The sequence below is a fragment of the Harpia harpyja genome, chromosome 21 (genome assembly GCF_026419915.1).
Source record: "Harpia harpyja isolate bHarHar1 chromosome 21, bHarHar1 primary haplotype, whole genome shotgun sequence".
NCBI lineage: Eukaryota > Metazoa > Chordata > Aves > Accipitriformes > Accipitridae > Harpia > Harpia harpyja.
This window is the reverse complement of record NC_068960.1, coordinates 4,613,329-4,639,927: the sequence shown is the minus strand read 5'-3', so window position 1 is coordinate 4,639,927 and position 26,599 is coordinate 4,613,329. Positions and strand designations below refer to the sequence as shown.

Sequence of the window (26,599 nt, the reverse complement as noted above, 5' to 3'; positions counted from 1 at the left end):
TGCCAGAAGGGTGTTACCCTGGCAGCTCTCGGCAAGTGGGGCTCTGTTTCCGCTACACATACCACAAACTGTCTAGACATGGCGAGGGCCTTTGGAAGGGGAGAGCAGTACAAAAGCCACACGTAGCTCAGCCTACTGCAACAAAACCCTGCTCCAACCCCATCGAAAGTACCAGCCGCTTGCTGCCTGGCTGAGGTTGCAAGAGATCCCACCTGTGCCTCTGCTCTTCTGCTCGCAGGAAGACCATATGCAGAGAAACCCAACCTAGCCCAAGGCTGGCCAGACTCTGCACTCATGACTTACTCTGCATTTCTTGCTTCCGTTTCTCCAGCTCCATCTCTGCAATTTCACTCAGCAAAGTGATCCCTTGCAGGAAGGAGTGCTCCAAGGCCTGGTCAGGTAACACCTCCACCTTCATCTGGGATGGAGTGACACTGGTGGTAGTCAACAAGGAACAAGCCTGAGGCATTTCTGTGGCAGCTACCAAAGCGTTCATCCCAGCCAGCGGGTCGCCTGGCTTGATGTCCAGAGCTGGGATTTGACAAGAGATTGCCTCTTCCGTGTAGGAAGGGATCTCTGGCCCCTGCTCCCCCTCCTCAGGGGGCAGGTTGGGAAACTCCCTCCCCCGGGGCACATCGGCACTCTGCAGATCCATGGCTACGGAGGCCTCCTCCCGCTGGGGTGTCAAGTCCATCTCAGGCGGCTCGTTCTCCGCGTGCACGAGCGAACCGTCATAGTCCATGTGCATGGAGCAGGTTTCTGCTCCGCTCCCGGTCTCTGCCTGAGCCTCTGCTTCTGCAGGGCACGCCACAACCTGGTAAGGAGGTGGGCAGCTCTGGAGGTCTTCCTGGTCCTGCTCCATAGCACCCAGGGCTTCACCTTGATGCAGCAAGAGATTGCAATTGTCCACATTCTGCACTGGGACGGCTGCAGAGGTGGTGATGTTCAGAGTGCCCATGTCCTGCTCACAGATGCTTTCTTGGCTTTCCTCCATCTGCACCTCTGATTTCACCCTCTCTTCCAAGGACTCCTCTTCTGCTGCTGCTTGGATGGGCTCTAGCATTTTGGACGGAGACAGGTGGATGGGCTTGACCTCTGGGGAAAGCTCCATGTGCTCAGAGCCTTCAGCAGGCAGCGGGACGTCAGGAGCCAGGCCATCTGCATCAGATGCTGCGGTGGGCTGGAGGAGGTAGGGATAGTGTCTTCCAAAGGAGGGAGGCAGGGACTGGAATGGATATCCCGGGGGGATCTCTGCAAGATATCAGAAGGGACAGGCTGTGTAATGGCCGGGTCTCCAAAGCACCTTCTCTCTCACTAAGGCATAGAGACGGGTTCCCTTTGCTTTCATCATCTCTCGTCTCTTCCTGTTCTCAAGCAGTAGCTGCTTTGGGCACCTCTCTCCTGGCCAAGGTGCCACAGGCAGCAGCACCCCAGAGGTCCCTTCTGCACCTTCCCAGCACTCTCCTGCAACTGGAGAGAGATCTGCCTCTTGCATCCTTCCCCCACTGAGACTTCAGCCCTGGGGGAATCAACCCAGGCTCAACCCAAGGGAAGAAGACAGCCCCAGGTGCCCCTACGACCCCGGCATCAATCCCAGTCTATCACACCACCCCTGGTCCTTGCCTCTCCCCTGCCTTGTAGAGGAGCTACATGGTTTTCTCTAGGGGAAGGGATGGAAGCAGGAAAGAGCCGAGGAGAAAAAGGGAAGCAGGCACAAACACAACGGGACTCTGCCAAAGCAGGGCTCTCTTACCTGGGAACAAGGCCTGATATGGACCGGCAGCCTCTTTTTCCAGCTCCAGGTCTTTCTTCTCCACGGTCTCGGGTGCCTCTTCCTTTGGAGGGATGGCAGGGGCAGGGGGTGGAGAGGCGGGGGGCGGGCTGGAAGGATGGGAGCTGGGGGTGGCGGGGTAGGAGTAGGCTGGCTGCGAAGGTGGCTCCTCCATCTTTTGGATCACCTCAGCTTTGAGCACAGACACGGGTGAGGCCCTGGGAGAGAGGGGAGGTGGACTCACAGCCTTGCTGTAGGACGTGGAGGCGCTGGGAGACAGCACGGGTGGTTTTCGGTGCACCAGTCCCGGGGCAGAGGAGGAAAGGCCTGATTTGGCACTGTCCAGGCTCCGCTTCGTCACCTTCTCTTCCATATCCGCACGCTGCTCATTCGCCTTCAACCTCTCCTGCGACAAGAACAGAGAGAAACTCAGCAAGGCATCTCTACCTGCTCCTGGAAAGCGGCACAGACCTACCACCAAGCAAGACCAAAACATGGTCTTATCAAATATGCACTGGAATAAAACACACGTTCCCCAGTGCAGCACCATTTTAAGACCAACCTGATGGAGGGTGACACTGATGTGGCATAGCTTTCTTTACAATTTCCCAGCTCTGGGAGCCATGTGAAGGGTGTCTCAGCTTTCACTTGCAACCCAAGCAAACCACTTCTACTTCTAAGCCTCCAGCCTAGCAAGCACACATGTAAAATGAAGGCTGAAAACCTGATGACCGCTACAAAAATTAAATGGGTGTAAAACACCCAAACGAAAGCTCACAACTTCCAAAATCATTTGGTGAATGGGAGCTGGCTCCAGGACCCAGTGTGATTGCTGTCAGTATTGCAGCTGCTTCTCGGAGCCGCTCAGGAGGTTTGTTTGGAGGTGACCAGGGATGAAACCACTCAACTAAACAGAGACATCCCTAGGGAAGGAGTCAAGGCCGCGCTGCTGCTGGGCAGCCCTCCTGACAGCACTGCTCAATGGCTCTACACCAAACCCCTCCAAAACCCACCCTAACTGTGCAGGATGCACTGAACACCTCATATCCCAGGGACCAGGGCAGGATCACTCAATGCATCCGTACCCTTGAGACACACTTGCAACACAGGCACAGCTGCTTTTTCCCCTCAGACACTCCAACTTCAGGCTCATTTCACACCCAAGCAAGAAGCTCTTGAACACGTACCACGAGCTGGGCACTCCTCTGTAGCTCCATGGCGTGGGCCGCTTGCTGCTGCAGGATGTACAGCTCGTGCTGCCGCAGCAGCTGCTGATGAGAGAGGAGCTGGAGCTGGTGAGCGTGCTGGAGGGAGCTCCTGGTCGGGGGGTACATGGCGGGCCACAGTGGAGGTGCCCGGTCCATCAGCTCCGCTGGGGAATGAGCAGAGATGCAGTCAGGGAGGCAGGAGGATGGGGATGACTAGAGGATTCAGGATTGCTCAGGACAAGTTTCTACCACAGTCCCAGGGCGTGAGGGATGCCAAACACTGGGCTATGCAGAAACGCAACCAGAAATGCAGAGGGGAAAGCATGCTGACTTCCCCACGGCAGTCCCACTCCCACCACCCCATGGGTCCTGGCGCCGTCTGACTCGCTTTGCTCTCCAGGCACCCTTGGTTTGACGTTCCCTGGCTGAGCCCATGAGTAGATTCTCCTAACCAAGGACTCAAACTCTATGGGGTCCTGCAGATGACGAAGAGCCACTGCTGAAGATTACAGATTTCCACCTCCGAAACACACCTAACAAGAGGCCAGCTCATGCCCAACCTAGAGCTGCGGCTGCTGGTCCCCATGGTCCTATCTAGCCCTCTCCAAAGCCTGTTTCCTCCACAGCTGTCACAGCACGGTCCTCAGGGACGCGCTCACATCCTTACCGAAGTGTGGCAAGTGCTCGCTGGGGATCACAACAAGCTGTCCCGACTGTGGGTCTCTGGCAAACTGGTAGGCAGAAGGGAGAGCTCCCCCCATGGCAGGGGGGAAGCCTGGAGTCATGCCCTGGTGCAGGGAAGGGTGACCAAGTCCTGGAAGAAGAAACACCACAGTCACAACTCAGGGGATGCAGGCAGCTCCTACCCATGCGAGAAGTCATCTACCATTTGATTGCTCAAAAATACCTTCTTCCCTTTCCCCCGTGATAAGACAGCAGCTTCACCGGGCACTTAGCAACACCTCTCTCTGAACTGCATCGGTGTGAACACCCCATGGACACATCGCTCCCTCCCAGAGCACTCACCGTAGGGATGGCCGGCCAGCCACATGGAGGGGCTCCCCGTCCTGGGGAGCCAGGGGTGGGCTGCCAAGTGCGAAGCCGGGTCTGCAGACCAGCGCCCGGAGCCTGTCAAGGCTGGGCCTCCCGTCACCATGAGGTTGGAGTTCAAACCGTTCGTGGCACAGCCGGAGGGGTGTATCCGGGCAAAATCTGCCAGCTCCTTGCTCTCTCTGGTGATGGAGGAGGCAAGAGAGAGAGTGAGAGAGTGCCCAAGTGCTGCAGGTTACTGTGTGGCTGGAGGAGCCCAGGGGTATGGATCAGTCTGCAGAACAAGCGTGTTTGCAAACCAGGGACAGACACCCAAGGAGAGCTGTGATGGAGGTGGTTAACATCACGTCCACAATAAAACATCCCACGTCTCCATCCCTTTGGAGCAGGCATGGATTTGCAGCAGTCTATTAGGATTGCTCTGCTGCGTATTTAGGATCTGCCTATAACCCCATGGTACCTCACTTAGCACTACTCTCAGCACCAGCAAGGCTAGTGCCAGCGGCCTCGCCAGAATGGATGCACCCTGTCCCCTCTCCGGACAGGCTGTCCCCAAGCACGGCATGTGGCACTGTAGCAAGAGACCCCATCTCCCTTCAACCCTCACCTGAGCAGCTTCTCCTGATCCCGCTCCAAGCGCCCTGCCAGGAGGTGGCTGTCCCGGTGGCGGCTCCTCTCATCCCCACAGTCATCTTCTGAGCGTCCATGCCCTTAAGAGAGAACCCAGCACCATCAGACACAAGGAACAGTCTGGGGAAAGCTGTCCCCGCTCCTCTGGGCATGGAGAGGCAGTACCCTGGGAGCCAGCACACCCAAATGCCACTGTCCCCAAGACTACATCAGGTTCAAGTCCTAAAGGACTGGGCAAGGCTATCTATGTGATCAGGATATTCTCACTAAGGTGGCTCCTGATAGCAGCGAGGTGCATGTGGTTTGAGGTTTGCGTCTCCAAGCCATCAACGGACCCACTCGCCAGGCCAGGCCAGTCTCCCAGGACAGGACAGCCACCAGCCTGAGAGCAACAGGACCAAGGGGACCGTTTTCGCTGAAGGACAGTGGAAGATTTCCCATCTCAGAAGGAGACGAGGCCCAGATAAATCCCTGCATCAAACCACACAGTCCTGCTTAGCACATCTCACGGGGGGGAGGGGATTTTATCTCTGCACCTTCTGAAGCATCTTCTGCTCCTGTAAACCAGCATGGGAGCACAGAGTATGCTCCGAATCCCTGTCCTTCTGCAACAGGCAGAACCAACACTACGGACCCTCACAAAACCAGTGTGTTCTGCTCTGCAATTCAACCCATTAACAGGAATCTGCATCCTCCCCGAGCCATGCAACAAGAAAGGGTCTGGCAAGGCAGGGACACATATGGCAGATGAGGGTAAGAGTCCAAAAAGGGGGGCTGGATGTTTGGCTGGAGAAATAGCTTGTCCAGAATCAGAACAGCTCTGGCAAATACAGCCTGGCATGGTAGCAGCTGCATCTGCAAGAAGTTAGGAAGCACCTTCACAGGAGCAAAAAGCAGTGCGTCGCTTGGCCCTGCCAGGACCAGGTAGTGGGACCACCCTTCTCTTATGTTACCCAAGGTCTTCACCCCAGCTGCCTGATTTTAGGCTTGCTCTTCCCCTTTTTTTTCCCTAGCTTCTTTCTTGCACATGCATTTTTTCCACAATTCCCTGTTGCCCCTCTCTGTATTATGCTTTGGTGATACCACACACTCCTAAATCCCAGCCCTGCTTTCAGTGAGCAGCCAGCCAGTCTAACGGGGCCAGGAGGAAGGTGTTTGCTTCCCCCCTGCTCCCGGTGCTCCCTGCCAGAACATCCCCCGCCTGAGCGATGCTCTGCACCCCGCAGGGCTCAGCGGTGCAGCACAGCCTTGCACTGCTGCACCCTGGCTCCCTGGCAGCCCTTTCCAGGGTCCTCGCTCTCCTGTCTGGATAAGGTTTGGCACACGGGAAAACATTTCTGAACATCAAGTCTATTCTGCTGACAGGCAGTCTTTTCAAGGAGGGCTCCGCTGTGTATTTCCACAAACCTGGACAGCCCATGGGTTTTTTGCTGTCAAGTCTCCAATTCCCTCAGCTTTTACTGTCAGAAGGAATCCAGGAACAAGACAACATCTCTCCCAGCTCCTCTCCCCACGGCTGCTTCCATGGGCTTCAGGCAGAAAGCAAAGATGCTTTAAAACCAGGCACACACCTCTCCCTCCCGAAGGACTTTCCAAGGTCACCACATTGCCCTTGCACCCTGCCAGGACACTGCGTGCAGTGGCTGTCCCCAACCAGCCCCTCCTTGCCTCACTGAACGATGCCCCATGCAGTCTCCGTCGCTCAGTTTTACTACCCAGCCTCCACGGCATGAGGCACAGGGGCTCGTGAATCCCTCTGGAGCCCCAGCATCCCTCCCTGCCTCTCTGCCAGCATCCCCACTTGCACACAAATCCCCTTCCACCTCCTAGCCCAGGTTTTCCCCCCTTGAAGCCCCTTTTCCTATTTCTTTTCCCCAATCGATGCCCAACTGCCTGTTCGGTGTCAGCAATATGGAGCAAGCCCTTGGTTAACTCGCAGCCTCCCTCCACTCCTTGGCACAAGGTGAGTTGACACCCGCCCCCAGCCTTTTATTAGAAACACATTATTTTGTTATTTTATCTCTGCTCCTCCCTCTCCCATCCACATTACTTGCACTCTGTTATTTATAGATGGGTTTATCATCTTTTTCTCATCCTCCATCCAAACACACACACTTTCTTATTCCTCTAATTCCCTCCTAGCCCCCACCCTGCCAACAGGACGGTCACTTTTCTGTACAGACCAATGATTGTCCGGACAGTGAATGATCATTTTGTCTATATATATGAACATGACGCACAGACCGCATAGAAAAATTCAATCAGTTATGCATGGAGGAAAGGCTTAGGTCCGTTTCCTTGACAACCCATGCCCAGCACTAAATACTTGCATTTTACTTGCCAAATACTACAGATTAGCCAACTAAAGCCTGCTTTCTCCTTCTTAAAAGGTCTAAACATTCAAGCACCGTCCACTCAGTGCAAGCAAGCTAATGTTATTAGACGAATATCTCCTGGCACACAAAGGGGGGGCAGCATTTGGGGGGCGAGAGGAGGAGAAAAGCAGTCTTGTTTTCTGTCTGAAAGCCAACTGCATCACTTAGCAACGAGCCCGGAGGCCTGCCAGAATTCAACCCTTGTTTGCAGCCTTTTAGTTCGGCTCAGTAAATTACATTTAACGCAAGCTGGGAGGGTCTGCGACGATTGAACGGCTGAACAAACAGCTCCCTGTGCTGCCCACGAGGTCCTCGGTCGGCTCCCGCCTGGCCATGGGGAGGGTGACGGGAGGCGATGGGAATGGGGAGAGGGGCTGCTGACTGGGAGAAACTGCCTCTCACCACTGAGGTTCAGGAGAGGGGGGCAAAGGCAGAAAACTGGGAAAGGAGAAGGCTAAAAATGGAAAGCCAACCATTGCTCGCCGGCCGCTTGCTTTGGCATCGCTCCTTGGCACGCCAGAGTCAAGCTCTCCCCATGCTGGGCAGCCCCCAGGCGTTATCTTGCTACACGAGCCAAACAGAGCACCAAAAAGCTTGCTGGAGCCATCCCCCTCCTGCCAGCACCATGGCTTAAATCAAAACCATGAGATTAAAACACCAGCACAGAAGCGCGTTAAGGGGTTTCTCTGTCACTCCCTTTGCTAACAGGGATCAAACACACGGAGAGGGGTTGTCCTTGGATGTGGGCTGAGGGGATGGAAGGGGGGAAAGGGGACTCCCTCTTGCACGGGAAGTCTTGCTCCCTGCTGTGGTTTACAACATGCTCTTGGCTGGGAAGGGGAGGCAAAGGGAGCTGAGGATGCCAAACTCAGCTCATGCCACACAGCCTGCACTGGGTGGCTGCCCTCCCCAGGGAACAGATCCTACAGGGAAATCCTGAGACGGGTCTGGGCAACCTACCTTTGATGCTGCTGAGAGACAGCGAGCGATCCCGGTCTGCCAAGCTGGGTCCCAGTTTGCTGCTGCTGCTGCTGCTGCTGTTGTCCTTCTGCCGGGCCACAGCCACGGCGATGCCAACGGGCAAGTGCCTCACCTCCACCTCGCCCTGGGAGCCGATGCTCTCACGACCAAAGGATTTGGCACTCTCGGGTCTCTCGGGGTCCCTCTTCAGCTGCTTCGCTGGCTGCTGCAGCAGCAGCTGCTGCACTTTGGAGGCGCCCAGCTGCGAAGAGTCCAACTTCACGTTGCCCAAGCCACCAAAGGGGCTCTTCTTGCCGCAGCTCTGCCGAGACGCGGTCTCCTTGGCAAAGCTGCCGCTGTACTTGATGAGGCTCTGCATGGCTGACCCTTCGCCATGCGACGCGGGGTGGAGGACGTCCGCAGCACCCCGTGAGCCCACCACCGAGGACCGTGGCAAGCCGCTGGGGTCAAGGTAGACCTTCTTGGCTTCCTCTTCCGCCCGGGTGACGTGGTTGTGCTGCGCGGCCAGCACTGCCATCTGCGTGGTGGCAAAGTTGCCCATCTCAAAGGGTTTCCACTTCTGCTCAGGCGGTTTCAGCTGACCATGGTCCAGGTGCTGCCGGGAGGAGTCCAAAGTGCCGTAGACCTTCGCCGCTTCTTTGGAGCTGGATCTCTGGAAGCGGTCCCGCTCGCAGGGGCGATGCTCTGCCTCCGGACTCGGCTTCAGCAAGTCCTTGGAGGTCAGGAACTCCCTGCTCTCTGGAGAGCCCAGCCCTGGCCGGTTGAGGAAGGGCTCAGAAGTGACCTGTCTCTTCAGCGCCATGGAGTTTGCCCTGATCACCGAGCCCTTCTCCCTCAGAGCCTCCATCCTTTTGGCATCACTGTGGCAAGAAAAGTCCTGGGACAAGAGCGTGCGGGAGGCGTCCGCGAGGCACCGCTCCGTGGGCGACTGCAACACCCCCACCTTCCCGAGGTCCTTGTCCTTCGCCTTGTTGTCACGGGCCTGCGAGGCGATTTGGATGGGCCCGCTCCTCTCATCGTAGGCTTCGACCGAAGGCACGAAGGTGGGGGCGATGACTTTGTGCTCCCTCCCCAGCTCCTTGGCCGGCGGGAAGATGGTGTACATGCTGGAATGGACGGGCTGCGGAGGGAATGTCGTGGCCGGCGTCATCTTCCCCGGCTGCGAGGGGTGTGGGGACGGGCAGCTGCAGGAGACGTGCAAAGCGCCCACGGAGGGCAGGAGGGGCTCCCCCCGCTTCAGCCGCTCAGCGTGGGCGTGCGCAGAAGGCCTCATGTTCTCATCGTGCCGAGCGGGATCCTTGGCACAGCGGTCCTGCTCGGCACCCAGGACCTTCAGCATGGGGTCCCCGCCGCCGTTGCAGTTGCTGAGGGAAGAGCTCTGCAGCGGGTTCTTGGACTTGGGTTCCCCGCCGCCGGCGCCCCGATTTGGCATGTGCTCAGCCAGGAACGGCGAAAGACGCTCACCGACCTTCACTACCTTCTCCACCACGCTCACTTTCCGGTCGCTGTCGGGCTTGGTGTCCTGCGTAAGGTCTACCACGCTGCGGGGCCGGGGCTCCTCCTTCGGCTTACCCTCCTTCTTGGCAAACGGCAGGGACAGATCGCTCCGGCATGCCCGCTCCTTCCCACCAGGGTCTTTAAGGCCTTCTTTCGAGCTCTTGTGCAGCTGCCCAAGGTCCTTCTCCCGGAGCAAAGTGCTCGACGTGTGGTTGCCTGCGGTCCTCGAGAGGGGAGGCTGTGGGTGCAAAGCAGACTGGCCCGCGTGGCTGGACAGGTAGAACCCATCTGCAGAGAAAAAGCCAACAAAATTACCACGGGCCTCTAGCCCCTTCAGTCCTACACAGAGACAGGCGAGAGGTGGCAAACCAGGAGGGAATGGGTTTCAAGGATGTTTCAGAAATGGCCAGGAAGGACCAGAGCAGAGGAGACCAGGCAGGTACCTCCACGTGGCCCAGATGGGATGCAGAGCAGCCCTGTCTCCGATGCAGGCTGAGCCTTGCAATGCAGCAGCACGTGGGGGCTTCATGGAGGGACCTGGCTGGGTTCCCTACAGCACAGCCACATCCAAGACCTTGCTACTGCTAAGACCAGGAAACACCCCTGGATGATAACCCCGGGGGACTCCTGCTCTTCACCTTCAACATCCCAGCATCCAGCAGCTCCAGCAGCCAAGCCAGCCCAAAGGACAGGGTGAGCACCCAGGGGTGACCGAGGGGAACAGCACACGGGGCCCCAGACTCACCTTTCTGCGACTCGAAGAGGCTGTGCTGACCCAGCTGGGCCAGGAGAGGACTGCCAGCGCTGGGGGGCTCGAGGTGGCTCAGGGGAATGTACGACGGGTAGAGCCCATTAGGCAGATGGGAAAAGCCTGCAGAAAATGGGAAACAGAAGAGAGAAACATGTTTCAGCCCAAGCGGCACGCCGCCTTGGAACGAGCCCCGCAGGAGCACAGACTGTTGTGGCTGTCGGTCCCTCGCACGCCAGGAGCGGCGGCGGCGAGGACACATGCGGCAATGCACACCGCGCACAGCCCATGGTGGGGAGCGCTGCTCGGGGCCCCCACTTAAGGTACCAACCCCCCACTGCGGGTCCCCCAGCTCGCCCCTTGCACCTCTGCAAGGCTCTAACTTTGCAACCGGTGAGCTGCAAATGGAGCGTGCTGCTTTCTGAGCAGAGCCTTAAATCTGCAGGCTGAACGACCAAACTGCCTGGCCGATAAGCTGTTTTATCACAAGTACTGCGACCTGTGGGTGAGGGCACTCCGCAACATGCTTCCTGAGCAGCGATAAGACCCTCCTGCCAGCACAGCTTTGCCAACACAGCCCGTCCCCGCTGCAGCTGCCCAGCACCAGGTACGGGCTTCGGGAAAACGCAAGAGCATCCTCCACAGCAGCTCACACAAAGCATAGTTTCATGTATCCAAAACCAGCATCTTATCCCAGAGGAAGGCAAAACAGAGCAGAAAAGCTGCCACGCATCCACGAGCTGATAGGAAAGCAGCATGTCCCCAAGGCCCTGCTGCCAGCAGTCTGGATTATGTCCTGGACACTGGGGCCTCCTCCAAGAGTGGGCCCCCCAGCAACATCCTCACGCAAATAATCATCATCAGCATTTCATCAATGAATACAATCACCATAACAGTGGTAATAACACAAGCTCTTGGCTACAGGCAGCAATTCCTCTACAACACTGCCACCAAACGGCATCTGCGCAATACTACAAACCCCAACGCTCTGCTAAAACCAGCATGGCAGTTGGTGCAATCATTTCAAAAAACAAAAAAAAGCCATCAGGAGAGTCTGAAGGAGCCAGTCAAGCCCTCTGCAAGCCTCCTCCCTTCCCCTCAGACCCCATTAGCAACCAACTTCCCCAAAATTCAACAATCTCACTGAAAGCAACAAGGCAACAAGTTTGTCAAGAGTCCAGCATCCAACTGGATCAAAACAACATCACACCGAAACCCAAGAGGAGACAGAGAAGTTCAGTCCCCGAAGCTGCACGTGGAGCACCATCTGCGAGAGCTAGTCAATATTTCACATTATTTAGACAGCCAGGATCTCTTTCGCATACATGTTTGCATCCCGGCATATGTGCTTCACCGACACGGTGCTCCGCACAGCTCCTGGCCCAGATCCATCGCCCGACAGCTCCCAGCGGCATCACCCGCACATGCCAACCCTCCAGTGGCAGGACCAGGGGACCTGCTGTGCCCACAAAGTTCAACACAGAGCCCATTCCCAGCAGGCAAAACTTGCTGTTTAATCTTGTGCTGGGTGCTGTAAAGGCACTGAGCATGCACACACATTCACGCCTCTCCTTGGTAACCCCAAAACCTTCGCATTGGAGCATTTCCAAACACCTTTTCTTATTCCAGGGCTGGAGATCACTGGGTAGCACCCAGGAGCGCCTACCCCAGCTTAGCTGTGAGCAGCTCCACTCCACAGCATGTTTGCCTCCGCCGCGCCACCTCCACCGCACCGCTCCGGCACGGCTGGGCTGGCGACAAGCCAGCATCTGGAGCAGGAGCAACACATTTCTGAGGGAACGCGAGTCCCATCTGGCACAGCACATGGTTGCAGCACGGCAAACCCCCTGGAGCACCCCATGCCACACCAGCCCAGCAGCCCCGGCCCCAGACATCCCCACATGAGCCCCTTCTTGCAGCCAGACCTCGATCCCGGCTGCAGCCGCTCCAGCAACCAAGAGCACCAGCACGGAGATCGTGGCGAGACGCATCCCACGCTGTAGACACCGCCATGCACAGATGCCCATGGCACGGCCCCACTTGCACATGGTGCAAGGACATGAAGCCACCTGCAGCGCTCCAGGAAAGGGACGTGATCCATCCCTGCCATCCAGCACAGGGACACTTGCACACAGCTTAAGCTACTGGTACCCAAAGAGGCATTTTGGTACCGGTTACATTCCTGGTCCTACTGGGGCAGCTCCCTGCCTGCGGCATCTTATCCTACCCAGGGATAAGGGTCAGCCTCAGCCCCAAATGCTCTGGGGCTTCCTCCGCAACCAGCATTATCACATCACACCACAGGGACCCAGCCTCAGCCCGGGGTTGCAGGAGGAGGAGCAGTAGTGGAAAGGTCAGCCGAAAGAACGAGGGGATGAGAAACTGGGATGGCAGTGGCTGAAGGACGGATGAAATCCCTTCCACCTGCCCAGCCTGACAAGCTGTCACAGAGGTTCTCTAGCCACTGTGCTGAAGCAGGGAGCACGAGCGCTAACAAGTGGCTTCACGTGCAGTCCGAGCTGGGGACTGGTTCAGGTGGACAGGCTGGGGACCCTGCAAGGCAGTCTCACCACCCCAGCTTGGGAAGCAGCAGCAGAACTGAGCTGATGCCACCAGCCAAGCCCCAAAGCCACCTTGTACTGGGCAGCCCTTCCCAGCACCTCCTGCAAACCATGGGAGCAGCGCTGCTCCTAGGAGAGGCATAAGCCCAGCACAGGGGCTCAATGCACATCCCAAAGCTTTGCAGGTGGAGAAACTGAGGCACGGGCAGGTGCAAAGACTTGCCTGCATCACCCAGCTGACGAGTAGCAAAACCAGAGAGCCACCTGAACCCCAGCCTTGGGTTTACCAGCAACACTGTTTTCCCTTTCTAAGCGCCCAGAGGAGAAGCTGCCCAGGCTGTATTTACCTGGCCTGTTCCCTGCCAAGAACCAGAGCCGGGGCAGGGAAGAGGGATCCGAGCCACAGCCTTCCTGGGGATGAACCCAATGCAAATCCAACCTCAAGGCACTGCCAGAGCATCCCTTCCTCCGTACAGCCCGCCAGCAGCAACGCTGACGGGCTGGCGTAAGACTCGCACACAGCCCGAAACTTGCTGCCCCACTCCCCGGGGCAGGACCTGGAGGTGAAGCTGCTCCTCCATGTGCTAAGTAGCTGCATTTGCAGGAGGCGGCTGCGGGCAAGTCACTCCCTCCTTGGATCTCCGTGCCAAAAAGTGATGCCAAGGGGAGAAACTCTACCGCAGTGAGCAACGCACAGCTCACCCCAACCATGGGCTTCTGCCAGGAGAAAGGGAGGGGAAAGGGGGAAACCACAACCATCTCCATCTGCCCGCGGCCAGAGCGTTTGCTGAACCAGCGCAAGATCCGCTTCGCCCAGGGACACGCCGACAGGTCTCAGCAGGCTAAGCCACGCTCCTCCAGCCAACTGCTCGCCCAGAGGCGGGCTGGCACCACGGCACAGGCAGGGAGGTGAGAGTCGGCAGCGCTGCCAGCACCAGACTGGCTGTGCCCCCCTTCCCTTCCCCTGCCACGCCATGCCAAGCCAAACGCGCGTGCCCATCAGCACGGCCTCTGGCCGCCTGGGAAAGGCACCACCAACAAGAATCCCACACGGGTGCTTTGCCAGTGTGGGCATGCACGATCCAAAGCAGCCCGGCTCAGAGGGTAAAAGGGTTTAAGGGGCACAGAGATTGTCCTCAAGCCACCTTAACCCTGCAGGAAGGCGACAGCCAGCAGCCAAAATGCATGTCCCTGCTGAGCTCCCCCTGTCATGCTCCAGTGGGTGTAGTGGATGGGCATGGAGGGGGGACACACACCCTTCCTCCTCTTTCCCAGCTCCAAGATGATAAAACATACCTGCTTTGCATGACTGAGACGTAAATCACTAAGGGCTGTTATTAGAGGAACTTGGCGGGTGCAGATGTATCAGCCCAGTTGAAAACATCTTCTTCATCTTTGCTCAGCTCTCCAAAACGGCATGGGGAGCAGGGGGAAGAGGCATGGCCGGGTGACTCACCACCAAGAGGGGATGTGACTGATGGAGAGATGAGATACCAGCAACCGCACAAACCGCACACCAAACGTCTGGAGGCCGGAGGTCGTGCCGGGGGAAGCGGGAGGGAAATGGGCCCCACGTGCTCAGCCCGCTCGGGGTTTGCCCAAAGCTCCCCGGGAGGAGGAAGCCGCCAGAAAACATCGTCTGGCAGAGGTGGCGAATGCGGGCGGGCGGGCGGACGTGCCCGCAGCAGAGCGGGCTGCCGCATGCCACGGGTCGCCCAGAGTTTTTAACCTGCAGGCTCTCTCCACCTTGGCCCCGCCAGTCCCCAGGCCTGAAATTCATCCCCAGCTGGCCAAGCTGGCCAAGCCCGGGTTGTGAAAGAGCCAGGCAGGATGGGGATATGCTGGTGGGGACACGCTGGAGCTGAACGCATCTCCCCCATGGACACGGCTCTGGCCGACGAGCCAGGCTATATGCCTGATGTGACATGTGCGCGCCAGTGCTGGGAAAGCTGCTCCACCCCAGTCTGACTACAAGCAACGGGACGGCACCTTCACAGCATCCCTGCGCTGCCCTCCACGTGGCTGCTGACCCAGCGCAGAGGTGACGGCTCACTCAGGCACCCACGAAGGGTCACGGAGAGCAAACAGGAGTGACACAGAAACACCACTCAATGGGGAATTTACTCCCCTGGTCCAGTTTTCCAAACCAGCTGGCAGCACCGATGCACCAGGGAGAAGTAGCATCCGCAAAGCCTCTGCTAGCGCCCAGGAATGGCTCTCCCGACCCTGCTGTCACCTCAAAGGGAATCACGCAACAGGACACAACTGTGTGACAGCCCCGGTGGCCTGGACAGGCAAGCAGGCAGCCACATGCGATGCAGGTCGCAAAGCGCACCCCAAAGCCAAGCCCCGGGCACGAGCCATCTTTGCCCAAAAAGCCACAGCCCTGTCACCGGAAAGCCAGCGGCCTCCAGTACCCCGGGAGAAGTGAAGTAACTCTCTCCCATCGGCCTCATCTGCCCGTTACGGGTGTCTGCCACTTATGAAATATTTCCAACCGCCGGCATCTTGCCCCATCCTCCCGGGCCATGATGGACAGACACACTGCCAGGAAGCAGGCTGGCACCACACAGCGCTGCGCAAGGGGCTGTGGCCACAGAGGAGCCCAAGCCGAAAAGCCTGGCCCCACGGTCCCTCTGATCCAAGCCCAGAGGGGCTGGGAAACACAGCAGCAAGGCTTTGGGTTTATTTCCATGGGATGTTTTCAACTCTGGGCACCCGAGGGAGATTTGCAGCCGGGGTCTCAGCTGGCTGCTGGGCTCTGGCACGGAGCAGAAGCCACAGCCGCCCTTGGCCGGGAGCACGGTCACCTCTTCCCCAGTCCGGCTTGCAGCGCCTCACAAGCAGCCAACTGGGACACCAGTCCACGCCACAAACAGCTGGATAAACACTTACGTCCTCCTGAATCTCCTTTCCCCCGCAGGGAGGGAGGGGAACCAGGAGAAGTCCAAGCACAGCGAGTACCCGCTGGCTGCCAGACCACACGGGGCCCCTTCCCACCGCCGGCAGGATGGCTGCCGTACCAGCACCAGCTGCCCATGCTCACCATCATCAATGCATCCTCGATCCTCTCCCTGCAGAAGCAGCAGCTTCCCGGGGGTGACTTTCTTAGGGCTCCCCCCTCCAGCACACACTTCCCCATCTCTGCTCCACGACACAGCGGCACACAGCACGGCGAGGCACGGCCGCAGCTATTTCTCATGCACACATTTATGGCTGCAAACAGCTGAGAGCCAGGAGTGCTGACAGTGTAAATCTTTGCCGCCTCCTCCCCTGTCTGCCAGGGCAGCTCCAGTGACACCCGAGGCACCGGAGCCGCCTTGACTCTGTGCCACACACGAGACGCCAGCGGTACAAGCGCCCGAACACACCGGGCTGAAACCAAAGCCCCCAGATCAGATGCACGTGGACTGCAGCAGCAGCCGGTCCCCATCCCCGTCCCCGCAGCCCCAAGCTGCTGCCGCCATCACAACCCACCACCCTCTGCCCCAAAACCCGACCCTGCCATATTTACACCCCATGCCACAGGGCTGGCAGTTGCTTCAAAGCCTTAATTTACAGCCTCAATTCTTCACATCCCCTGAAGGCCTTCAATCTCATCCCCCAGATCCAGAACAGCCAGATCAATTTAACTCCCCGTTTAATCTTCTAAGGGCCCTGGCAAGCTCAGAGACAGCATCCTCCGGCGGGGGGTCCGTGCTCCTGGCCTTTGCCGGCTTGAACACCGCTGCGCCACTTTCCTTCAGCTGCAAAAATCACTACCTTAAAAGCCAAGGCGAGTTTCCCCCCAGCTCAGCAAAACCCTCTATTGTTTCTTTTAATTTTATTTTATTCCACATGGTAATCTGTGTCCAGGCTGCTTTATTTTTAAGTGGCTCTTGCTCAATATTTACTATTGCTCGCAGCTGCGTCAGCACAGGAACACCACGCGCTCCCGCCGGGTTTCCGAGGAGCCCCCCTGCAGCCATTACCCCGTGCCGATGCCGTGCCACGATTTTAGTGCCGTGCTACCCTCGCGGTGAATCAGCGCGCTGCTGGGCCTCCCGCAGCCAAGGCACACCAAAGGGCAGGGTGCGTGCACAGGGCATGGAGGGGGTTCCCTGCCTCTGTGGAAATAAATATCATCAGGCTGAGCCCTACAGCTCACCTCCTCCTCCCCGAGGAGCTGGAACAGCCCCAACGCCTCAGAGACGGCAGAGGAGGAGAATATGGGAAGAAGTGGCTGCAAGGGCTCAAAGGCTCGGTGCTCACACCCCAGCTCTGCCCCCGGCATCCTGCAGACTCAGTTTCCACCGTGCAACAAAGCAAATGCAATCCGAGGCATACCGGCGCTTCAGGGCTTGGGGCCGCAAGAGAAGGACACCGACAAGATGCCCTGAAGATCTCCCACAAGGTCACCCACCAGCTCCCTGCTGACAGCGTCTTCATGGGGGGCAGTGAGAAGCCATCCTGGTGGGGACCCAAATCCCTCTGGCAGAGGGAAGGTGGCTTTTCCTCCCGCTGGAGGGGCCAGGACAGAAACCACCCCCTGGGACCCTTGACATGACACGCAGACGGTCTGCAGAGCCTGAAACACGTGGTGTGGGGAGCACTGACCTGGTCCCACATTAGTCCTGACACACAAACACTCGAAGCAGTGTCAACGCTCCTGGGTCACTGTCGGCTGCTACAGCAGAAGCTTCTTCTCTGCGCCCCCAGCCTGAAATCCCCCACCACGTCGGATGAGTCTCCTTTTCCGCTGGCATAATTAAACCTGACACCCCAACGGGGGTGACCAAAACCTCCAGGTTCTCACTATGCAACCACACAGCTTTCCTCAAATAGCAAGCAGCGACTCAGTGGGGTCTTCAGCTCCGCATTTACTAAGATGCTGTATGGAAATTAAAAAATAATAATTTTAACGCTCAAACTGATTAGCAGAATCCCCAGGAATGCAGAACCTGGCTGCTAGATTGTAGTCTCGCCTTCCTCTCCTGATTTTCTAGAACAGCATCAAAATGTCTTTGCTCTAGTCCATCCCTCATCACGGTGAAGACCCTCCAGCCACTGGTGGGTGGCACAGGGGCCCTAGGGCTGATTCTGCTCCCAGCACCGGGCGCGCACCTTCATTGCAGGTGCTCCCCCTCCTTCCTAAGCACAGAAATTTAACCCACTCCATTTTTTTAATTTTTTTTTTATATCACCCAGACTCAGTGCAGAAGATGCGACGCAAACAAGTGAGCCCCCGCTCCCGGTAAGCCAAGCCCTGCCTGCGCAATTAACCCAGCAACACCCATGCGCTGGCTGAGCCGCTGTCCCATGCCTTCGTTAGAAAAGAGCTCGTTACCCTTCGCTGCCAGAGCCGGGAGAGCTACAGAAGCTCGGTGGGGGGAGGTTATTGTGGGATGGCACGGGTGCCGGTCCCCACATCACCTGCACCGAGTGCCTGCCAGCAGCAATTAAATCAGCCTTCAAAGTGAGATCCCAGCTTTCCCAGCACCATTAGCTGTGCCCTGGAGGGAACATGGTCTATTTTCAGCCACAATGACTTAAGACCAGGTCACCAGCAGGTTAAATGGGACTGTGCAGCATTATCTCCCTGCTCTCCCATTGAGAAATTAAACACTGCTGCGTGATGGGCAGCAGCCAGCCCTGCGGACGCAAGCCGGGGTGCCCACCAAAAGGTAAATGCCACCTGCCCTCCCCACCCCTCGGCTTCCCATTGCCGGCCGTGGCCACCCGCTGCTCCGGCTGCCTTCCCTGTGTGGGGTGGTGGGTGGGGGGCCACAGTGGGATCACCCCTGCGTTCGTCCCTGCCTGTCCTCCTGTCCAGCACGGCAAGGGCTCACAGCCAGGACGGTTCCCACCATGCCCAAGCCCAGGCGTGCTGGAAGGAGCCTCAGCACCCCCCATTCTGCAAACCTAAGCCCGCACGGTGCCAAGACCAGGGCTGCTCATCTCGCCCTTTCCTCCAGAAATCAGGTGGCCTGACCGCAAGTCCCCAAGCTGGGGACTGCCCCAAGCCACCGGTTTCACCAAGGTTTCACCAGGGCCACCAGAGAGCTGGCATCTCCCCACGGCAGCTCAATCCGCTTTGCCGGGAGGACCACCACCAAAACCCAACCAGCCACCCCACCGCTAACATCTGGCGGGGATGCAGCAGCTGGATGCGGGTTTGTTTTGCCTCCCAGGCCCCTGCCAGGCGCAGTCAGCACGAGCCGGGATGACTCAAAGCCCTGGGAGACGCAGCCTCCGTCGCTGCTTATTTTAAACCTTGTTTGCAAAGCAGCTGCCGTGGCTCAGCGCCTGGCAAAGGGGGGTGGCACTGCAAGGGGAAACTGAGGCACAAAGCGGCACAGCAGCCCGACCAGACCTGAACGCCGCAACACCAACGTGTGAGTGCTCAGCAAACAGCCAGCAACCACCGCATGACACGGGGGTCCCAGCAGCAAGAGGGGACTGGCACCAAGAAACATCCCAGGGCTGGAACGAGGACATCGCCAATGAGCCAGCTGTGTTCAGTCAGCTCCGGCTTCGTGACTCCTGCTTGGATACGGCATGGCCAGGATGGGATAAGCGCAAGGTGAAGCCAGAGACGCCCACATGTACTGCTCCGTGTGCCATGGGGGTGAACTCATCCCTCTGCCAGAGCCCAGCGCTGACCTCCACGGCATCTGCAGGGACCAAAACCACCCCGGGAGAAATTCAGCAACGGGCTGCAGACATCTGGGGGTAGAAGAAGATCCACAGATGGAGCACAATCCCATAAGCCTCTTTTCCTTAGGAAACCAGGCTCAAAAGCTCAGGCTCTCCAGCGTCTCCCAGCCTCTCCTCCTGACCCCACATTCAGCCCTTTTTCCTTCCAGAGGCTCCTGCCCTCCCCCACATCCTCCCGAACATCAGCCCACACCACCTTTTCTGCACTGAAAAAGCGCTGAACCGTGAAGCAAAGGGGTCTTTGCGGCCGGCAAACGCCCAACACCGCGCACCTCCCCGTCGCTGATAATGCGAGATAAACGCAGAGGCAAATATTATGGTGGTGCAGTTTAATTCCTGATGAATTATGCAAATCCATATTCAAATTGAAGCACAGCCCTTGGGCTCTTGACAAATTGCCAACCTGGCCCTGATGTCACAAGGCAGGGACAGCCAGCCCTCCGTCAGGTGAAGCGCTAGATGGATGTCCTATATATGTATATATACACGCGCATATGTGTTTGCACATCTCAACCAGGGAGACCAAGAAGCACCTGCAAGAACGATTCAAGAGTGACTTTTGCATTTCTCCTTTCTTCCAGCTGCGTTTAGCCTGGCCAGGGAAGGCCACCGAGCTTTCGTGTCCTCCACAAGATGGAAGCGGCTTGGGTTGACGGTGAGATTCAAAGCAGGAAAGAAGATAAAATTCACCATGGCTGGGGCTGGGAAGGAGGGGAGGCAGAGGGGGGCAGGACGGGAAAGCCTAAAAAGCTTGTGCCAATGTGAATGTCAGCCCTGAAGCCAAGGAAAGGAAGAACTGTCCACAAAATAGTCACAGAGAGGGCTCATCTGATGAAACTAGGAATTTCCGATCCCACACAAACCCCCAACACCCATTAAAAGCAGCAGAAGAATCGCCGCTTTGTGTCGCTAATCTCATTAGGGAGAAAGCCCCGCTGTAGCGCTGGGATTGCAAAGGGAAACCCCGGCACGCTGCGCACGCCTGGAGCCCGGCGCGGTGTGCCTGCCCGGCAAAGCACAGCCAGGGCAAAGGCGTGCTGGGCTTTCACCGGCACTCCGGCAAGCTGCCTGCACCCATCTTTACTCGCCTGCCTGGATCTTTACTTGCCGGAGTACTACCTGCTTGGCTTGCGTGCGACGTGGCATGTAGGATGCCTCCCCACCTAGCAGATGAGGACACAAAACACCAGACTTACACACTCTGCACGGTGGTAATACGGGGGCTATTTCATTCACATGCTGCTACGGGCACTGCCTGCAAGCAGCAAAGAGCCAAATCCCTTCAAAACCCTTCCTCCCAAACACACTGGCCATTTCAATTATTATTTTTATTTTTTTTTAATTAAAAGCAATTAAACCAAATGTATTAAAGGCATGTTCAAGCCACAGGGAATTCTGCTGAGAAGGGATCAAGGGCAGAAAGGGAAGCACGGGCAATGCATCTAACCACCAAACATAAAAAGGGATCTTTGCTCGCAGTAACGTGGCAGGGTAAGATGGATGACAGCAGAAGCAAGAGCAACCTTTGCAGAAGTTGCTGGGGATACAGATCCAGAGAGACGGGGCCGAGTGCCTTGGAATCTCCGTTATTCCCCTAAAAAGGCACGTTCTCTCCCAAACATACCGCATCACTCCTTCCCTTGCTCCGAGCCCACCATGTTCAGCTTGCCTGCCTGTATCCAGCTCCTTCAAAATGGCTCTTTGGCCACTGCTACGCTGGCAATAAAATTTATTCCCAAGGTCACTTCAATCCTTTTGCCACTATTTCAAGTCTCGCTGGATTTAAACAAAAAACAGCCTCAGATATACCGAGCCCTCCCTCACCCCCTCCTTTCTGCCCATCACCTCCCTGATTTAGAGATACCAAACTCTCAACTACCTTTCGCTTCCCATAACCGTCAGCAAGAACAGCTGGAGAGGAAAACCGGAGCATATTGTGCACCCAACAGCTGATCCTCACGGCGTGGGGAGAGAGCCCAACTGTCACCGCCGCAGCGCTGCCGCACGGCAGGGCTCCTGCCGCACCGTCCTCCCCAGCCAGCGTGGACGGGGATGGGTATAAAGAGTTTGTGCGGTTGCCATCCCCTTGGTGTTAAAAAGCTGGAGAGAAGCGAACGATAAGCAACGCAAATAAATAGGAGAGAGAGATGGTGGTTTTCCCCAGCCGGTGGGTGCGTCGCGATGCCTGCAGACATCCAGTTGTGCCATCCCAGAGTGAAGCCAGCCAGAAACGCGGGGAGAAGAAAAACCCCAAATCCTCATGGCCAAGGAGAGGCAGCACCCTGCAGGGCAGCCGGGCCGGAGTGCTCCCCTCCCAAACTTTCCTTTTTAAAGAGCATCCCCAGCTGGAAAAGCCAGCGAGGGGCTGCCACAGCTGGATGCGGTGCTGCTCCCTCACCCCGGCCCTGCCGGCAGGGAGCTCGGAGCTGCCCTCGGCTCCCCCCCGCCTTCCCCAACCCCGCCTGCATTTTCGGGTCGGTTCAGGGCCCACCGTGCTCTCCGTTTCAGCAGCGAGGCAGAACAAAGCACTCCCTTGTCCTCAGCACCTCGAGCAGGCGATGCTGGATCACGTTACCTAACCCAGACCAACATCTCCTCGTCCCGGCAAGGCAGCTTTCGTGTCAGCACATGCCAGGCTGGCCCCGATTCCCTGCACCACCTCCCGCCCGAAGCTTTAACTGGACCAGTTTAGTACACGCCGAAAACACACGGGGCCTTGTTTCAACTCGTCGGGCACTAACCCCAGCTAAAGGAGGTGATCCGACACCCTCCCGCCAGTCGCAGCCGCGGCCGAGCCGCAAGGCGCTCACCTGGAAGGCTGCCGTAACGATGTTAATTCCCCTTAACGATGTTCATTTCCATATTCATCAGAAGATGGTGAAATGACAAGATGGGGGGTTATTTACTATATAATTATAAACTAATTTCAGCTTTACCCTGGGTTATCCTAGGAAAGAGATCTAAAATTTCCCTTACGAAAGCCCTGCTCTGCTAACCATGTCTGCAGCGAGATTAATTCCTGGCGATTTCCATTTCTCCAACAGCTGTTGTGCTGGGAAAGAGCAGGAGCCTGTCCCCAATGCCAGGGACCTGCCTGGTGCCCCATGCCATCCCCGGCTAGGATTTCTAACACCGGCACATCTTCCAGATCACATTTTCACTGGCACACCATCAGCTGGGGCTGGGACCAGTGGTTGTCCAACCCCGCCAAGGAGACTCGGTGCTGGGTGGGGGGCAAGGCTTGCCGGGTGTGGGAGAAGGGCTGCTAGAAACCACGCTAATAAAGCACATCTCTACCAGCACGCTGTATCAGAGGCAGGGCCAGGCTCCTGCCCATTCAGCTGGGGAAGGTATTAGAAACCCTAACACAGCGGAGGATCCCGCAGGACCTCGCTCCGAGCAAGTTTACGTCACCACGTTGGCTCTTGGGCTTTCGTCCATGGTCCAAGCCCAACATCCCTACCACCAGCTACTGCCACTTGGGATGGGAACTTCAACTGGGGCTGGAGGACAGGGTGGACAGTCCTTCCCACCCCTCCTGAAGGACAGAGATGCCACCCCACAACGCACCCAACCACCAGGACCTCGGGGAAACCTCGGGGAAACCTCGGGGACATCAGAGAAACACATCCCCAGCACCCCAGGAACGCATGGTGGGAGACTGCAAAAATGCAGAAGTCCCTTTTTTTCTTCCCATTTCATCCCCACTGCAAAACCGGAGACCGCTCCTGCCTTGCTCACGGCCTACGAGTTGGCGGCAGGCCCAAGGGAGCTGCAGGGGCATCATTTAATGGCCGAGCCCTTCCTCCGCCCCCGGGAATGCCGGGTGTAAATGGGAAAGTGCGACGGGTCTGAGCACAACATCCCTGCCCCGCGCAGGCCAGCATCACCTCCCCGAACCCTATCGGGACAAGCACGCTCACTGCTCTGCCTGAAAACACATATCAAAAAGCATCTAATTTCACCGGGGGCCCAAGGGAGGAGAAACATCTCCCCAGGCAGGTCTCCAGCCAGTCCACATTCCTCCCAGTGTTACACCACAAGCCCCCGTCCCAAGGAGCCCCCCACGCTCAGCCCCTCGCACCACCCCCTGGGCGGGCAGGGAGGGGGAACCGCGATTTCAAGGGCCATTAAACACCGACAGTATTTTCCTTGGAGCATCAAAACCGAAAAAATTCCACTGCTGGTCCGGGAGCCCGCTCCTTCCCAGCCCAGCTATGGGGAGGAGGTGGGCACGGCTCGGTCCAGCACCGCATCGGTGCTATCCCTGCGTCTCCTATCAGCGAAGCGATTTTAGCATGGATGCAGTTTAGATGAGCAAATTGTGCTTCTGCTGGCACCGCCGACGGCAAGGCCTCCTCTGCAAAATCTGCGGGCTCAGCAGAAGCACAATTTTGCCATTATAAGGATGGCTACAGTGGGATTTTGCTGGCACAGCAAAGCTATCCTGGGGGGGGAGGGTATTTTTTTTTTTTTCCCTATGCTCCGACCTGGCCCAGCTGTCTGGAAAACTTCTCCCTGGGCACAACAGGCCTGGAAGCAGGGATGGTCTCCAATCCACCTTAAATCCCTGCATTTGAATGCATATGCTAATGTGGAAGTAGGAAAGCAAGCAAACCAAAATCGCTCCCCTCGCCTGACCACCTTCCTTTCAGCCATTGCTTTCGAGCTGGACTTAGCACAAAGTCAGCTCTGCTCATACAGGTGTGTCCCTTTTCCCGGGCACTGGAAAGTGTTTCTGAAGCATATTTTAATGGAAGAGGCTGGGCATCCTTTTATACAAACACAGATCTGCTCCGGTAGCCCCCCCCATACGCATCCCACCCAAGAAAGGATACCTGAATACATGGCAAAAAGCAGATTTTTATTATTTTAAACTCAGAGAGTCTTTTTTGCATGTGCATATTTGCTCGCACACAGACCTGCTGCTCGGCAGGGACGCAGTCCCAGAGCAGCCCTTCGCAATCGAGTCCAAGGGAGCCTTTTCCAACCTCCCCCAAAACACAGAAGCTGCCAAGGACAACGCGCCCACCGCGGGATGGAGCCGAGACCAGGACCCTCGCTTCGACCCGAAGACGGTGGGGTAGGGAAGCAGCAAACCTATAAACCCCTCCACGTTTTGAGCCGCAGACTGCAGAGCAGAGCGAGTTACTGCTTTAACGGACTCGGCCGCCCGACTCCATCGATTGCAGCCTCTTTTTATGCAAGGTCTTCCCGACAAGCTCGGCCGCTGCCAGGGATAAAATTCCATTGCAAACAGTCACCTTCCTCCCCCAGCCCTCGGCAGGGCCCGTCGGGAGCACCCCGCTGCTCTTTGGCCCCCGTAACCCCCCCTGCCCTCCTTGGGGACGGGGAGATGGCGATGCCCAAGAGCATAAGGGGGGACACGGGACGGCAGCCCCGCAGCCGAAGGCTGGCTCACCTCCCGCCTCAGCCTCCAGCTCACTGCTCCCTCCGTGTGCTTCCAACAAAGGGGCTTCTGTCCCCGTCCCCCCTGCCTGCACGCATGGCAGCGGCCGAAACGCTACCATGGAAGAGAAACCCCCCAGGGAAAGAGCCAAGGGTCCAGGGGTCACTGCACACAGCCCAGGCGCCCATATTTTGGTGCTGGGGCAGAGCCCGGACTGCCGTAACGAGCAGAGGGTATGAGAAAAAATAAGGAGTCGGTGCCGGCGATAACTGGATTCTCAAATATGGCCAATCGCGCTATTTTTACAGGGGCGTATTTATTTTAGGAGGACGCTGGGACGGATTCAACAGTCTCTTTCTTCAGCCTGGCGGTATTTAAAGATCGGTTTGAACTGGCTCTATTTAAAGGCTTTGCCTCCTGCCCACTTTTCTTAACCCCTTGCACAAGCCTTTGCTTTCCACCCTTCCAAACCCCTCCTAAAAACAAAACAAACCAAAAAAAAACCCACAATAACAAAAAAAAACACACACACCAACATCAACACTGCAAACACAAACCTACAAAGGGCCCCTCCGAAGCAGGAAGCAATCATCATTTCAAACGATACTGTTAAAGCCGTAAAAAAAAAAAATAATAATCCCTGCCTATCCCACTGCTGTGGTATAATGGAAGTTTCAACTGTTAATTGTACGTATCTTTTTAATGCAGTTTAGTCTGGTTGTGAATTGCCATGCTGTGGAGAAGCCGATCTCACAGAGCAAGCTTTGCGAGCAATCATCCCGGGGAGCGCACGGGGGAGAGCTGGGCACCTCGGAGGTGCAGGCGGGAATGGGGGAGATTTTCAAATAATTCAGAGAAAGGAAAATAAAAATACCAAGAATACATTAAAAAAAAAAAACCAAAAACATTGGAGGGATCACAAAACCCATTCCCTCTGTGAAGGGCCCCAAATCCAAGGCTCGCTCCCAGCCCAAGGGCTTGCGGCGCAGTGGGAAAGCTTGTGGACGGCGGCAGGGAGCAATGCTTTGTCGGCTCAGCCGGAGCTCAGCACCTCCCTCCCGGGCTGCCTGGATTTCAGGGAAGCACCAGAAAAGGAAACTTTGGGAGGGGAAATAAAAGAAAACAAAAAAAAAGAAAAAAAGAAAAAATCACCCAATAAAAAAAACCACCAAACAACAACAAAAAAAAGAAACAAGCCGCACTCAGTTTGGCTTGAGATTGTCCAGACAAATTTTTGCAGAGATTGTATTCTGCTTTAGCAGGAGGTGGAGGCGGGGGGGGGGGGGGAAATACCGAGAACAAAAAAAGGGAGGGAAAAAAAAAAAACAGACAAAAGGGAAGGAAAAAAGGTGTTTGCCCATGTGCTTGGCTTCATAGCCGTTCGCTTTACACCTCTCCTCTTAGCACCTGGGAAATTGGCACTGCCACCTAGTCTAAAACTAATAAATCTTTTTCCCTCGATTCGGGCTGCTTCCTTCTCTGCAGATGTTGGCAATCAGGTTTGCAAATTTCAAAGTCATTCATCCCGGGCGGCTGGGAGAAAAGCAGGTTTATTATTGCAAAACCTGTCACCCTCCCAACGCCTAAAGTAAACTCCGAGTCACCTCTCCACGCCCAGGGGAAAGAAAGGGGAAAAAAAAAAAAAAAAAAATAGAGCCAGAGACGGAAATCA

General features: G+C 56.8%; 1 protein-coding gene across 9 annotated transcripts in view; it reads right to left on the bottom strand.

Moving 5' to 3' along the window:
• TNRC18 (trinucleotide repeat containing 18) overlaps positions 1-26,599 on the bottom strand; it is a 57,254-nt gene that overhangs the window by 29,285 nt on the left and 1,370 nt on the right. For all 9 annotated transcript variants that reach the window (XM_052772297.1, XM_052772303.1, XM_052772300.1 and 6 more), the window contains exons 2-9: positions 10,258-10,383; positions 7,995-9,800; positions 4,637-4,739; positions 4,006-4,211; positions 3,647-3,793; positions 2,959-3,143; positions 1,754-2,177; positions 304-1,251 (exon numbers count right to left, since the gene is read on the bottom strand). In XM_052772297.1, coding sequence (XP_052628257.1) covers positions 304-1,251; positions 1,754-2,177; positions 2,959-3,143; positions 3,647-3,793; positions 4,006-4,211; positions 4,637-4,739; positions 7,995-9,800; positions 10,258-10,383 — 3,945 coding nt within the window. The remainder of the gene's footprint in view (positions 1-303; positions 1,252-1,753; positions 2,178-2,958; positions 3,144-3,646; positions 3,794-4,005; positions 4,212-4,636; positions 4,740-7,994; positions 9,801-10,257; positions 10,384-26,599) is intronic.